This window comes from Neovison vison, chromosome 1 (assembly GCF_020171115.1).
Source record: "Neovison vison isolate M4711 chromosome 1, ASM_NN_V1, whole genome shotgun sequence".
Taxonomy (NCBI): Eukaryota; Metazoa; Chordata; class Mammalia; order Carnivora; family Mustelidae; genus Neogale; species Neogale vison.
This window is the reverse complement of record NC_058091.1, coordinates 111,951,299-111,967,713: the sequence shown is the minus strand read 5'-3', so window position 1 is coordinate 111,967,713 and position 16,415 is coordinate 111,951,299. Positions and strand designations below refer to the sequence as shown.

The 16,415-nt window shown below is 38.5% G+C and overlaps 1 protein-coding gene across 1 annotated transcript in view; it reads left to right on the top strand.

Annotated features, from left to right (window-relative positions):
- The first annotated feature begins 10,038 nt into the window (after positions 1 to 10,038).
- COL9A1 (collagen type IX alpha 1 chain) overlaps positions 10,039 to 16,415 on the top strand; it is a 93,851-nt gene continuing 87,474 nt past the window's right edge. The window contains exon 1 of the mRNA XM_044253899.1: positions 10,039 to 10,052. Coding sequence (XP_044109834.1) covers positions 10,039 to 10,052 — 14 coding nt within the window. The remainder of the gene's footprint in view (positions 10,053 to 16,415) is intronic.

Below are 16,415 nucleotides of genomic sequence, written 5' to 3'. Positions count from 1 at the left end.
CTGGCGAGGATGCGGAGAAAGGGGAACCCTCCTACACTGTTGGTGGGAATGCAAGCTGGTGCAACCACTCTGGAAAACATCATGGAGGTTCCTCAAAATGTTGAAAATAGAACTGCTCTATGACCCAGCAATTGCACTACTGGGTATTTACCCTAAAGATACAAACGTAGTGATCCAAAGTGGCACGTGTACCCGAATGTTTATAGCAGCAATGTCCACAATAGCCAAGCTATGGAAAGAACCTAGATGTCCATCAACAGATGAATGGATCAAGAAGATGTGGTATATATACACAATGGAATACTATGCAGCCATCAAAAGAAATGAAATCTTGCCATTTGCGACAACATGGATGGAACTAGAGCGTATTATGCTCAGTGAAATAAGTCAAGCGGAGAAAGACAACTATCATATGATCTCCCTGATATGAGGAAGTGGTGATGCAACATGGGGGCTTAAGTGGGTAGGAGAAGAATAAATGAGACAAGATGGGATTGGGAGGGAGATAAATCATAAATGACTCTTAATCTCACAAAACAAATTGAGGGTTGCTGGGGGGAGGGGGGTTGGGAGAAGGGGATGGGGTTATGGACATTGGGGAGGGTATGTGCTTTGGTGAGTGCTGTGAAATGTGTAAACCTGGCGATTCACAGACCTGTATCCCTGGGGATAAAAATATATATTTATAAAAAATAAAAAAAATTATTAAAAAAAATCAATTATTTGAAGGAAAGCTACATTACGTGTGAAAGTCTGAGATTTAATTTATAAAACCCATCTTATGAAAATGACAAGGAAACAAAAATGATAGTATGCTCAAATGATTGCTTGAATATCCCCGTCTTATGACAGGGGAACCGCTGTGAATCCCCAACACAGGACAATTGAGAGCCAACAAAAAGATCAGTCTGCCACCTGCTAGCCCCAGGAGTTTCCCTATTTCCCAAGATCTATAAATAGTGGTGGTAGGAAGTGGAATAATGGAAAGGGACAGAAGGGAAGGAAAAAAAAAATAGATCCAGATCCTAAAAGTACTTAAGGACAGTAATATAGGGTAGTTAGTATAGGGAAAGCTAAATTGGGGGGCAATATTAACAAGCATCTGGGTTTGGTTGTGTTTAATTTTGTTTCCTTTAAAAGAAACACATGGGTGCCACACACACACACACACATCAGGTGCTAGACGGTGGGGAGAAAAGAAAAATAAGGCACCATTCCTATTCTCAGGGAGCTTTCTTATTGGAAAGCTTATTTTTACATGGAAGAAATAAAGAATAATTTAGACAAAATAAATCACTTAAGTGATTGCAAATTTTAATATTGTTTAGTTTTCTGATTATAAAGTGATAATGTCTATTGTAGAGAAGCTAAGAGTTAAAGAAAAGTGTAAAAAGGAAAATAATGATCGCCCTAATTTCTGAGCTCTTCCTGTTCTGAGTTTCAATAGCATGTTTTCTTTTCTTCCCTCTCGTCTTCAACTTCTCTCTCTCTCTGCACTGGCTCCTTTTTCTCAACCCATAAATGTGGTCAGCTCTCCCCCATCTCAACGTTCTCATCACTACGGTGGGGTAACTGCACCTACCACAGATGGTTCCTTATGATTCAATGAGGTAATACAGGTAAATGCTTGGAACAGTACCCACCATAGACTAAACACTATAAAATTGTTATTTTTAAATTATTTTGAAACAAATAAACAAGAAAACTTTCTCCTCTCACCTGTCCTAGCTTTTTTCCCACCATCCCTTGGCTCCCTGACCTCTGCTGACCCTATTCTCTTCTCTGCCTCTTATGATTAGGTTTCTGCTGAGGCCTTGCAAAAATGTTAACCTCGGTCTCTAACCAGAGTGTTTTCCAGCTCAGCTGAATTCTCCATGGTCACCTCCATGTCTTCCCAGTGTCCATTTGCCTTATAGCACTGGTCAATCTGATGTCAGATCTGACCCTTTTTACCTTTTCTGGAAATGAAAACTCAGTCTTTGACATCTATAAAACTTTATCCTTGAGCATCTAGCCATAAACCTTTCAGTCTATCTACCCACCCAGACCTAATTCATTCACAGTAAGCACTTTCTCTACAGTGTTTATCACCATCTGCCTAGTATTGATGTTGTTGTGCATCTGTCCTTCTGGCCAGACAGGTGACAATGCCTGCTGTGTTTACCTTTGTATCTCAAGAGCCTGTTTCATGGATGTTTGTCAAATTGTGTTGAAATCCTGCGCGGGGGGCGGGGTGTGTTCCAGCTTAAGGCATTTACTATTTACTATCCTGTGTTTTAATTATTAAGGTATATTTCTTGACTTCTTACTCTATTTTTAGGTCCTTGTGAGGTGGGAATCTGACTTCTTCCAGTGTTCAAAATCGTGTCCGGCGCATAAGAGGTAACCCCTAAATATTTCTGAAACACTAATTACCTTTGCAGAATACTTCACTCTTTACAAAGCTCTTCCACATGGATCAGCTCGTTGGCTCTCCTGGTGAGCCTCCAAGAGAAGTCCCCATTTGGAAGAAGATGAGTGAAAGGACACACACTGTGGGACAAGCAAGGGCTTAGTTCAAGTCGTCCGACTTGAGAGTTTCTGATTTTTCTACTATACTTTCCTGCCTGTGAAACCGAAGGTAACATTATTTCATGCAAATAGCTTTTCCTGAGTGATCAGAATGAAGAACATCTGGCTGGTGATATAGGGGAGTTCTGTGGGAGAGGTAGGGTTTGCTCGAAAGGGGCTGGGAAGTGTGTCTTGGAAGAATGTGTGGTATGATAGGCCGAGAGAAGGTGAATGATGTTTTGGGATATACAGAACAGGAAAAGTTTTATATTAACACTAGCTTCACTATTTCATATTTGAAAAAAAAACTTAGGTTACAGAAAGCATTTATTTTTTAGAGGGCATGCATGAATGCCACTAAAATTACAGTTGAATTTGTAACTCTGGACCCAGCAATAGGAATGACTGTGGTGGGCTCTATAGGCAACACAGCAAAACCCTGAGGCTTTTCATAATCCTTCAATTTCTTAAAAAAAGTCTTTTTATGGTTATTTACAGTCCAATGTAGGTCAACTAACTTGGTGGGGTTTTTTCCTTCTCAAATAACTGCTTACAGTAACACACCAAGGGTCTATCATTTAGCCCTTGGATATTACATTGAAGTTATTTACTTCTTTCCTTCTGTGTTTAGAGTGTGTATTTATGGACAACTTTATTATGGTACAAATCTGTAGCCAAATGACATTTCCCAATACTGCACCAAGAGACAGATTTCTACTGGTTACTCTAGTGATTCTAGTAATAACATGTTACATGTTCTTCTGGCTTTCAATAGTGTCCTGTCAGATAACAAAGCTTAAAAGAACATCTACAGTGATGAAAGCCTTGTGGGGTTGCAATTTCTCTACATCTGCTTCCGAAACCAACCCTATGTAGCAAGTTATGCTTGGTGAGGCCAATAATTCTAGGCCATTTATTCTTTTATTGCTTCTTTACTATTTTGTTCTACTTGACTGAATAGGTTTTAGGAAATACACCATGGGCATGCTGATTTCCATTCGAGTTGCTTCAGCCACACTCTACATTTTTCCTTTTCTCCCTTTTGAGCTCGACTTGAGAGCTCATTTCACCGTTCAGAGCAACTTCAATTTCAAACCTTTTCCCCGCACACAAACACATCTCCCATTCTTGACTGTGTGCCTTCAATCTCGCAGCCTGAAGTCATCACTTACTATGTACCCAGGATTCTCTTGGACCTTTGTTTTTTGAAAGTAACATGGATTTTATTTACTGATCAGGTTTCCCTGAAGGAAAGGAAAGTATTGCCACCTGCTTATGCCACTGACCCTTCCTAGCCCCTGACTTTAAGCAAGTTTAGTAGCGTATTGCTATACTGATGAAAAAAAAAAAAAGAAGAAGAAGAATTGTATGTGGTAGAAAACAGCTTGTGTTTTAATATAGACATCCTACCTCTTTTACCCTTGCTGCTAGCATGGGGTACCTGATGTTCTTTATGTCTTGATAGTATCCCCAAACTGAGGGTCCTTTGCAGGCAACAGAGATGTTCTCCTAGAATTGTGACACTCTGCAACTGAAACTCTTATTTCTATACTTCCCATAGAAATGGATAGCTGATTTGCATTTCAGTGGACCAAGGGATACCTCTGGAAATGAAAACTTTATTATTGTGACAGGCAGCTTAATAGAAGATAGTTAAAAACATTGTTAGACTCATTTTTTTATTTACCAAAGGCAGTTTAATGATATTAATTTTTTCAACCTCTGGGTTAACACTGGCACATAAATAATATTTTCAAAAAGTTAAGTCGTGCCTTTAACATAATTAAACACACTCCATGCATTATCATACCTCTGAGGTTTTGCTCTTATTATTCCAACCACTTGTAACCTATTCTGCCTTTCTCTGCCTGTAAAATATGATTCACTCCCCAAGGTCAAGGTAAAATGTCACTTCTTCTGTGAAATGCTTTTGAATCTTTCTGAACCGAATCAATTACTTTTGCTTTTCTGTCTCCAAAACACTTTATGATTCTACTTATTTTCTTCTGGGAGTCCTTTTAGGCCAAAGTATGCTTCACAATTTTGGGGTGTGTGTGTGTGTGTGTGTGTGTGTGTGTGTGTCCTTCTTCCTTAAAGGTAAACGGGCATTATTCAGCTCTGAAAGTTTCCTTAGTATCCAACATTGTGCTTTTAATATGGTGTTGGCTGAAGTTTTGACTGCTGAGGAATATACAAAATGATGCTTCGTGGTCATAAAGAAAGTATGGGGGCAAGATTATAAATAGTTAAGGTCCCTAACCTGGAAGAGTTTAAAATCTGGGCCAAATCCTGGTATGGAAGAACCACAGAAAAGTATAAAATCTTTTTTAAAAAAATTTTGTTTATTTATTTGACAGGCAGAGATCACAAGTAGGCAGAGAGGCAGGCAGAGAGAGAGAGAAGAAGAATTAGGCTCCCTGCTAAGCAGAGAGCCCAATGCAGGGCTCGATCCCAGGACCCTGGGATCATGACCTAAGCCAAAGGCAGAGGCTTTAACCCACTGAGCCACCCAGGCACCCCACACAGAAAAGTATAGAACAGACCTTTACTACTACTTTATGTAACTTTTAGCAAAGCACCAGTAAGGTAAACATTTTCATGCAGCTCACTCAGTTAGGGCACCAAGTTGGTGACCAGCATAGTGGGTAAATTTTTATCAACTTTTGAAGAAGTTCTTCATCTTGGAAGTTTATGAAGAAAAGAAAATAATTGTGAAGGATTAGATGCACAGTGAAATGGAAAATGTACTTAAAAAAATTGTGCTGTGTGCATGTGTGCGTGCGTGTGTGTGTGTGTGTGTGTGTACTCAGAAATAACAAATCATAGGAAGAATATTCGCTTTGGTGGCAGATAAACCCAAAGTTAGTTTTGCCGTTTTCCCTTAGCATTACCTAACATTTTTGAGCCTCACTTACTTCACCTGTAAAAGGGCAATTATAACCAGTTGTGTAGATTAAGTGGAACAACTTCTTTTTAAGTATAAAGCACAGTTTTTGGCATAGTAGAGGTAGTCTTTCTCCTACTTTCTCCTACACAGTACGTCTAGAAAAAGTACTGGAAGTCTTGAGGAAGCCCTTGGCCAAGACAGGCAGGGATAACACCAGCAGTCCTAATCCTGAGCCTCTGTCACCCTCTGGGACGTCCTGTCCACTTCTTCATCTCTGCTGGTCCACCCTGGACTGACAACTGCCTAGAAACCAACTATGCCAATGCTAGCGCCCTTTCAGCTTGCAAGGGCTCCAAGTTTAGTCCTCAAGAACAAAGCCTCTTCATCACCTGTCCTCATGTCAGTTGCTATTTCTATTCCTGGCATTAATCATGGTTTCAGGGATATTTGAAATGCAGGAATGGCAGGAGGCAGGACTTCTCTGTGGTTACCCTTCGGTGCCTCTAGAATGTCTGTGCATGCCTTTGCTGCTTTGTGGTTAGTCAGTTGGTGGTGAGTTTACAGTTCCAAGTGACTTTGGGTGACAAAGAGAACGTCTTTCAAAAACCATAAGCTGCTGGAAGAATCTCTCCCAGTTACTCAAATGTTTCTTTCTCTACAGATGTTTTCTCTTTCGAGGTTACAGCAGTTGGAATTAAAAGCTGTAATACTGACTTCAAGGCTAAGTTCTTATACCTAGGCTTTGCTATTTATTTTGTATATGCTATATGATTGCATTAACTTTGTGAAAGAAAATGTGTAAGTACTTCAAGTGATGCATTAAAATGAAAGTTGTAAATCTGTGTATGACCACAGCTTGAGCATAGGAAAAAAACATAGAAATGAATCATTGAACATTATATAAAAAACTAATGATGTACTATACATTGGCTAATTGAATTTAAATTAAAAAAGGAAAAGAAACATCTTAAAATGTCAATAGTGGGTTGTCTCACTAAGTGTTTTTTTATTCTTTTTCTATTTATATTTTCTGCTTCTCTATAATGTTTACATATCACTTCTAAAGCAAAAAAAATCAATAGTGGGTTGTCTCACTAAGTGTTTTTTTCTTCTTTTTCTATTTATATTTTCTGCTTCTCTATAATGTTTACATATCACTTCTAAAGCAAAAAAAAAAGCCAGATATATATTATATAATGTTACATATAATTGATTTTTTCATTTTAGAAGATTATATATATATATATTCATTTCTCAGTTATATATAGTGAGAGAGAAGGCATTATTGATACTGAGGTGTGCTTAAAGGGTTTATTAAGGGAAACTTGGAAAAAGGAAGAATCATAAAAGTATAGCAGAGAACAAAGGAGGTGAGTATGGAAGGGAGGAAAGGGCTTTGACTGATTTACTTTGATAGTTTTAGGTGGTTTTTTCCAGTAATTAAATATTGTCCAGGAGTTTTTAACCATTAGTGTGGTCACATCCTTCTTTCCTAAGGAGGTCTAAATAAGCTACCATTCACTGTAGCAGAGTGGAGTTGAGTGGGAAAATTAAGTAGAGGAGAGCAAATTATAATACCAAAAAAAAAAATGTAGCTAAAATTTATTGATATACAGACACTTATTTAAGTTCTAGTTTAGTCCTTATAAAATCTACCAAAAGGTGGGTAGATTCATTATTCATATTTACAAATGAGCAAACCAAGTCATAGGGAGAGTAATTTCTCTGGGGCCTCCTAGCTAGAAGGTGGTGGTGCCGATTTGAACTTAACTAGTCACACTCCTAACCTTGCAGAGGTCCTTATTTAGTTACAACAGTTATAACAACAAACAGCCTGCAGAGATACAGTGCAGAAGTAGCAGTTTGAAAAGCCAGAATATACAGGAGAGTTATTTTTCTGATCTCAGAGCATGTCCTAAAGGGGCAGGCTTCATTGAGGAACTTCTCCAGGAACAAAGTAGCTGGCAGGCACCACCTCTCTCCCCTGACCCCAGCATAAACACATGGCCACCTGTAGGAACCAGGGAGGTACCCACATTCATGACCTCACTTGCTTATACCAAGCCCCGCCTCCTGTGCTTTGGTAGATTGGCCCTTCCCAGTCCTGTCTGCCTCCGTTCCAGTGCTGCACATCCCCTTCCCAGAAAACTGGGGCAAACCTTGCCAACACCATGTCTCCTAACCCATGTGTTTTGTGGGGCATTGGTCCCAGGAGTGGTGGTGGTAGTGGCAGAGGCAGGCCATGCAGAAGCCTGAGGCACCCCTTGTTAAAATCGCATGCCCGGTATTCACACACTTGGCGGATCTGCCCAGACTACCCTGGACCTGGAAGTGGTCTCACTTCATAAGCAGACTGGTGTGCATCTTTTTCAAACCACGTGCCCTACCCGCCTGGGGACCAAACAATGCCCACAGTAGGCAAAGAGAGAGCCTGTGGAGATGATTGGACTGAAGAAAAAAACAGCCAGGACAAACTAGCAGGGTGCACACAACACACAGAGGAGACGCCCCCTGAAGTACCAAGTTCTGATGAATAGGGTACACTGTTCTGCAGGGCACTTCAGGACCTCTTCTGCATAAGGCCATTACTTTCAAAAGCAGGAGACACAGCTAACTTGCCTAACACACAGAAAAAGACACAGAGAGTTAGACAAAATTAGGAAACACAACAATTTGTCCCACATGAAAGAAAAGGACAAAATCACAGCAAGAGATCCAAGCAAAATGGACATAAGTAATATACCTTGCTGAGAATTTAAAGTAATGATCATAAAGGTACTCACTGGCCTTGATAAAAGAGTAGAGGACATCAGTGAGACCCTTAACAAAGAGATAAAGAAGACCCAATTGGAGATGAAGAACACAACAAGTGAAATTTAAAATACACTAGATGAAATAAATAGCAGGCTAGGAGAAGCAGAGGAATGAATTAGCAAGCTGGAAGACAGAGTAATGTAAAGTAATCAAGCTGTGTACCTAAGAGGAAAAAAATATGCAAAATGAGAATATTCTTAGGGAACTCAGCAACTCCATCCAACACAATACATTCACATTATAGGGATCCTAGAAGAAGAAGAAGAAAGAAAGGGGACACAAAATGTATTTGAAGAAATAATAACTTAAAAACTTCCTGAATCTGGGGAAGGAAAAAGAAATCCAGATCCAGGAGGCACAAAGATTCCCCAACAAAATCAAGCCAAGGAGGTCCACACCAAGACACATGATGATTATAATGGCATCATGAAAAAGAGAATTTTAAAAGCAGCAAGAGAAAAGATGCTTATATTCAAAGAAACCCCATAAAGCTATCAGTAGCTTTTTCAGCAGAAACTTTGCAGGCCAGAAGAGAGGGGCATGATATATTCAAAGTGATGAATGGGAAAAGTCTGCAGCCAAGAATTCTTTATCCAGCAAGGCAATCATTTCAGAATAAAAGGAGTGATAAAGAGTTTCTCAGACAAAGGCTAAAGGAGTTCATGATCACTAAACTAGCCCTACAAAAAGTGTTAAAAAGGACACTTTAAGTGGAAAGGAAAGGCCATAGGGTAAGGAAAGTAGGAAACACAAAAGCAGCAAAAAAAATAAGTAAATTGTAAACATCAATGAAAGGATTCACAAAATAAAAGGATGTAAAGTATGACATCCTATATACTTAAAATATGGGAGGGGTGTTGAGTAAAGAATGGGTTCAAATTTAAGCTACCATGAACTTAATATATCAATAAATAAGGCCAGCAAAGCATGAAAAAGAGCGGGAAGGAAAGGATCAGGGAAAGCTACAAAACAACCATAAAACAAGTAACGATATGGCAATAAATACGTATCTATTAATAATTACTTTAAATGTAAATGAACTAAATATTCAGTCAAAAGATGCAAAATGGCAGAATGGATAAAGAAACAAGACCCATCTACATGCTGCCTATAAGATTCTCATTTCAAACCTAAAGACACATGCAGATTAAAAGTGAGGGGATGGAGAAACATTTATCATGCAAATGGATGTCAAAGGTAAGCAGAAGTAGCAATATTTATATCAGACAAAACAGACTTTAAAACAAAGACTGTAACAAAAGACGAAAAGGATACTATATAATAATATAGGAGCCAAGCCAACAAGAAGATATAACAATTGTAAATATTTATGTACCTAACATGGGAGCACCGAACATTAAACAGTTAATAACAAACACAAAGGAACTAATCAATAGTAACACAATAATATTAGGGGAATTTAACACCTCACTTATATCAATGGAGAGATCATCCAAACAGAAAAACAATAAGCAAACAGTGGCTTTGAATAACATGCTGGACTAAGTGGACTTAACAGATATATTCAGAACATGTTTTCCATCCTAAAACAGCAGAATGCACATTCAAGTGCACATAGAGCATTCTTCTGAATTGATCACACATTAGGCTATAAAACAAGTCTCAAATTCAAAGATTGAAGTCATACCATATATCTTTTCTGACCACAATGCTCCACTTCTGGAAGGAGCACACACACATGGAGGTTAAATAACATGCTCCTAATAATGAATGGGTCAACCAGGAAATCAAAGAAGAAAGGAAAAATTACATGGAGAGAAATGAAAATGAAAACACAATGGTCCAAAATCCTGGTATGCAGCAAAAGCGGTTCTGAGAGGGAACCATACAAGTCCACCTCAGGAACAAGAAAAATCTCAAACAACCTAACCTTACACACCTAAAGGAGCTAGAAAAAGAACAAATAAAATCCCAAACCAGCAAAAGGAAGGAAATAATAAAGATTAGAACAGAAATAAATGAGGGCGCCTGGGTGGCTCAGTGGGTTAAGCCACTGCCTTCGGCTCAGGTCATGATCTCAGGGTCCTGGGATTGAGTCCCACGTCGGGCTCTCTCCTCGGCAGGGAGCCTGCTTCCTCCTCTCTCTCTCTGCCTGCCTCTCTGCCTACTTCTAATCTCTCTCTGTTGAATAAATAAATAAAAATCTTAAAAAAAAAGAACAGAAATAAATGATATGGAAACCAAAGGAGTAGAACAGATCAATGAATCCAGGAGCTGGTTCTTTGAAAAGATCAACAAAACTGATAAACCTCTAGCCAGACTCGTTTGACAAAGAAAAAGAGGACTCAGACAAAATCACAAACTAAAGAGGAGGAATAACAACTGACACCACAGAAATGCAAAGTATTGTAAGAAACTATTGTGTAAAGTTATATGCCAACAAATTGGACAACTTAGAAGACATGGATAAATTCTTAAAAAGCATATAACCTTCCAAGAATGAAGCAGGAAGACATAGAAAATTTAAGCAGACCAATTACTAGCAATAAAATTGAATCAGAAATCAAAAAACTTCTGACAACAAGTCTAGGACCAGACAGCTTGTCAGGTGAATTCTACTGAACATTTAAAGAAGAGTCAACATCTAGTCTTCTCAAACTTTTCCAAAAATTAGAAGAGAAAGGAAAGCTTCCAGATTCGTTCTTCGAGGCCAGCATTATCCTAATACTAAACCCAGAGAGACACCACACACACAAAAAGAGAACTACAGGACAATATTCCTGATGAACACAGATGCAAAAATCCTCAACAAAATATTAGCAAACTAAATCTAACAATATATTAAAAAATTTAAAAAATATATGACTTCTCTCATATGTGGAGTTTAAGAAACAACACAAGTTAACAAAGGGATAAAAAAGAGACAAGCCAAAAAACAGACTCTTACCTATAGAGAACAAACAGGTGGTTGCAAAGGAGAGGTAAGTATGGGCATGGGGGAAATAGATGAAGGGAATTAAGAGTATAGTTATCTAATGAACATTGGCTACTATACAGAACTGTTGAAACACTATGTAGTACACATGAAACTAATATAACACTGTATGTTAACTATATTGGAGTTAAATTTTTAAAAGATTTCAATGTTTAGTGTCTTTCTCCTTCAATAGACTTTCTGAACACATTACATTTTATTGCACATTTATTCTGAGAATAGCCCTAAAATGGAATCAACTATAAACATATATATATATAAGTTTTATATATATATAACATATATAAGTTATAACATTTATTCTGAGAATAGCCCTAAAATGGAATCAACTATAAACATATATGTATGTATGTATATATATATATACATACATACACCAAGAATGGAATAATGGAATATCTGCATAAAATCAGTTATCTACTGAGAGACTGGAAATCAAATTCTAGTGTGACACCTCAGCTCAGGTTTCAAATTGCAGGGTTACACTGCCACCTAGTGTAGACAAACATTTTTCCAGAGTGTGAAAGCTAGTGAATGCATATAAAGTTTCATAGGATGCGACATAAAGCAATGATCTCTTAAGGGTTCTTTGATAAAAGAGAATGATTTCAGAATGAAGGATCTTTTTATATTTTATTGATTAAGGATAACATGGATTCAGGAACACATTTTATATATTTTGCTTGATAAATGAGAATAGTGAGAAAGGGAAGGCTTGGTTTCTGTACATCATTCTGCCAGGTAAATTTCCTTAATACATATAATATAAAGAAATTAGTACAATCTGTTTTCATAAGTGTGAAAGTTCCCAGTAGGTCTGTTTTTATGGATGCAACTGATTTTTATTCTAAAAAGTTATTCTGCAAGTAAGTATTTAAAAAATCTCAGTCTGCAACTCCATATCAGTTATAAAAAGGAGGGGTGGCTCAATGGAGTTGAAAACATTACCTTTAGAAGCAGCATTTCTCACTGGACCAGCAACATCAACCTGGGAGCCTGTTAGAAATATAAAGTCTCAGACCCACCTTAAAGCTCCTGAATCAGAAACTCTGAGGGTGAAGCCCAGAGAAACGTTTTTATCTTCAGATGATTTTGAGGTAGTTTTGGGAACCACTGTTAGAAAAGGAGGGTTTATGGCATGTAGAAAAATATGGCAAGTGATCAGTATGTGAGGTTTGAAGATGCAAAAGAGACTTAGGACATGAATCAGCTGCTACAAATTGAAGATCCACTAGGCAACAAATGTAGAAACATGTGTTGGAAGCACATGTGTGGTGGAGGGGACTTGATTTCTCCCTTGCGGGGAGGTGGGTAATGCAAATGCTCATGCTTTGGAGAAAGCAAAAATCATACATCAGGAAACTTGGAGGTGGGGGGAGTGTTTATGTTAAATAATGCATTCTTGTATTAATGGTCCATGGCAAGAGCACATTTATTTGTGAGTGATTTCAGAGAGAAATGGTTATCATCATGAGGCTCTATTTACTTGCTATATATGATTAGGCTGCAGTTACAACTATGGAGCCAAAATAAACAGATTAAAAATAGAGCTTTGATTGTGGTGGGATTTCTTTACAGTAAAACTTAATGCAAAACTGTGAGAGTCCTACTTTTAGCAACTCTCTGATTATTAATCAGCCTCTCAGCCAGATTCCTTTGGTAAATTTCAAGTTCTAGCTGTGGCTAATTTGCAGCATCCTTGAACAACTGCTCTGTGTCACTAGGCATTCGAGTCTTTTATTTTTAAAGACAAAATATGCAGAAGAAAGCTTATAATTAAACGCTATTAGGAAGCTAATTTTAAAAGGGCTTCTTCTTGGTTTTAATCTATAAAGTAAATTCAGGATGCACAGCATCTTTAAAAAAGCTGTGTTTATGGTAACTTTATTTCAAAAGAATACTTTAAAAAATATCATTGTGTTAGCCATGAGAGACTCTTAACCTCAGGAAACAAACTGAGGGCTGCTGGGGGTGGTGGTGGGAGGGATGGGGTTGCTGGATAATGGACATTAGGGAGGGTATGTGTTATGGTAAATGCTCTCAATTTTTTTTTAAGATTTTATTTATTTATTTGACAGAGAGAGATCACAAGTAGGCAGAGAGGCAGGCAGAGAGAGAGGGGAGCAGGCTCCCTGCTGAGCAGAGAGCCTGATGTGGGGTTTGATCTCAGGACCCTGAAACCTCCACCTGAGCTGAAGGCAAAGGCTTAACCCACTGAGCCACCCAGGAGCCTCAGTGCTGTGAATTTTATAAGACTGTAATTAACAGACCTGTAGCCCTGAAGCAAATAATACATTATATGTTAATGATTTAAATATCATTGTGTTAAAACTAAGGAGGCCTCCCCACTGTTCTATGAATTTTATGAGATGTCCCAATTATTCTGCCCTATGCCAGGAAATAAGGGGAAAGATGCATCTTGACATATCTAGTGCCTACTGTATTCTAATACAATGTTTTTAAAACCATGGGTTGCAACCCATTAGCTGGTCCTAAAATCTATCGATTGAGTTGATCACCATCACTAAAAAGCGAAATAGAATAAAACGGAAAATAGAGTGCACTACATTTACATAGATAAATATTGTCTTCTGAAACTTGTTTCAGTTGTGTATATGCATGTATATTTATCAAATACATTCAATCCATCCTTCAGCAATGCCAGAACCATTATTCTGAAGACCTACCTAAAAAGTCATTTTTGGCCTCAAACTCTTCACCCAGCTCCCTTAATAGCCAGAATAAAGTCCAAAATCTTTCAAAGGTTCTCATTATCCCCTCACTCAATGCCTCCTCCATGGTCCTTCTACTGGTCTTTTCAGAAAACAACATCACCGTATACTTGGTTGCTCAAGCTTGAAAAACAAGTGGTTCCACCTGCCTTCCTCTCCTTTTGCAGTCTACCTTATCAGTCTTGTCTCTGGATTCTCATCTAGTCCGAGTCAAAATGTATCATCTCAGAGGTAAATCATCTCATTTATCCCTCAATCTTGATCAGTCTCTAAACCTACCCCTGCCTTTTCTAATGTATTTTTAGAGATTTTTAAAAATAAAAATCTGTATGTATTTTTAAATACATACACTTCTTCTGTATGTATTTTTAAAGATTTTATTTATTTGACAGAGAGAGAGCACAAACAGGGGGAGAGGCAGGTAGAGGGAGAGAGAGAAGAGGGCTCCCCCTGGAGCAGGGAAACTGATGGGGGGCTGGATCCCAGGACCCTGGGGTCATGACCTGAGCTGAAGGCAGTTGCTTAACCCACTGAGCCACCCACGCTCCCCTGTATATTTTTTGTAACAGTTCCAATTCAAATTATATGTCTCTTCTTGTAAATGTATTTAGTACCTATCTCCACCAGCTGTAAGGTCCATGGGGGCAGGGACCTGGTCTTTCTCTGCTATACCTCTGTGCTGAGACCAGTTCAAGCCTCATGGTAGAAGAGTCACCAATAAAAATTTACCAAGTGAAAGAGTTCCTGAATTAAACTTGGGGTTCCTAAAATACTCTCTTCTACCTTTTTATCATGGTACCTGCTATTTCTTCTGCCCAGAATGTATTGTTCTCACTTGTTCTCTTGGTAGGCTTCTATTCATGCTTTAAGATTGCACATTCTTCAAGAAAAATTTCCTGATGCTCCTGGACTGAGTTCATACTTGTTCTCAGGGACGCTGCAACATCATTCCCTCACTATTTTACAGTCATTTTCATGCTGGACTTCCAAACTTGGCTGTGAGCCTCCTCAGGACAAGGGTTGTTTGTTTGTTTTTTAAATCTCCTCAACTCCTAGCACTTGGCAAGAGTGATTATATACTTGGTACATACAGTCATTTAATAAGTGTTTGCTGAATGACTGGGTACAAAAAGAAAAGAGGTAGGTGATCAAGAAAGATGATTATTTGTGATGAAGTTCCCTGATGTAAACTATAAGTAAACAAAATTCTAGATTTCTAGGAAGGGAAAGATGTGTGTGTGTGTGTGTGTGTGTGTGTTGTACAGAGCAGTGTGTGTCGGGGGATGGAGGGAGTAAAAGGGATGAAAGCATAATTTTTCGTATAAAAGGCTTCTAATTATAAAATGTATAATTTAAAATATAGCACTGTCTTACTGCATTTACAATCTTATATAATTGATCAGATTTCATTTCCACATCGTTTTGCAGGAACAAAACTGTTAGGTGAAGTGAGGGAACAGTGTTAATGACAAAAAAGCTTATGTGTCTGATTTTAGGGTACAGTCTGACCCAGACCAGAGAGTGTGGGGTTTGCACGACTCCCTGTGAGACTCCATGTCAAGTTATGAAATATAAGGTTAATAGAAAACAGGGGTGGGAAAAGGAGAAAAAGTGTCCTTAAATGCATGTGTGTGTGTGAGAGAGAAAGAGAGAGAGAGAGAGAGAGAGATCTTGTTTTCTCTGAATTTACATTCTTTTTTTTTTTTTAAGATTTTATTTATTTGACAGACCGAGATCACAAGTAGGCAGAGAGGCAGGCAGAGAGAGAGAGAGGGGGGAGGAAGCAGGCTCCCTGCGGAGCAGGGCTCAAGCCCAGGACCCTGGGATCATGACCTGAGCTGAAGGCAGAGGCTTTAACCCACTGAGCCACCCAGGCACCCCTACATTCTTTCTTAATAGCGCTGTTGCTTGCTCATCTTCATCTTACATAAAACTGCCAAGCTGGAATAAAGCCAAACTGCTTATAAGAAAACCCATTTTCTTCTCATTTGAAAAATCTTTCATTAAAAGTCCCCTTTATTTACCTTCTTATTCTAGCTGTAGAAGACTCTTCAAATGGGAGGAGGAGGGGACAAAAGCAGAAGTGAGATTTTTAAAACCCTCAACAAAAGGATTTCTCCAACCATTACATAGGAAGAACTGCCTCTCTTGTTTCCCACAATAAATAGTGTTAGAGGATCTGTACTACAGATAAAATACTTGAGTGGAGAGGGTCCCTTAGGAAAATGCCCCTTCCCCTGTGGATCTAGGGCTCACTTACCTTGTATGATTTCAAGGAGTTCCCCAGCTGCAGTTTCTCTTCTGAAGTCCTACCGTTAGAAGTTCAGGGTTTTTTGGGTTAATAAACTGTTCCATTTACATAAGCCCTGGTCAACTTTCAAGGAAAAGCTAGGCTAGGAGAATTATAAATTATAAAATTCTGTGACTTAGAAGATGGCTACCCTTGGGGATCATAATTTTGATAGATGAAAGGAGA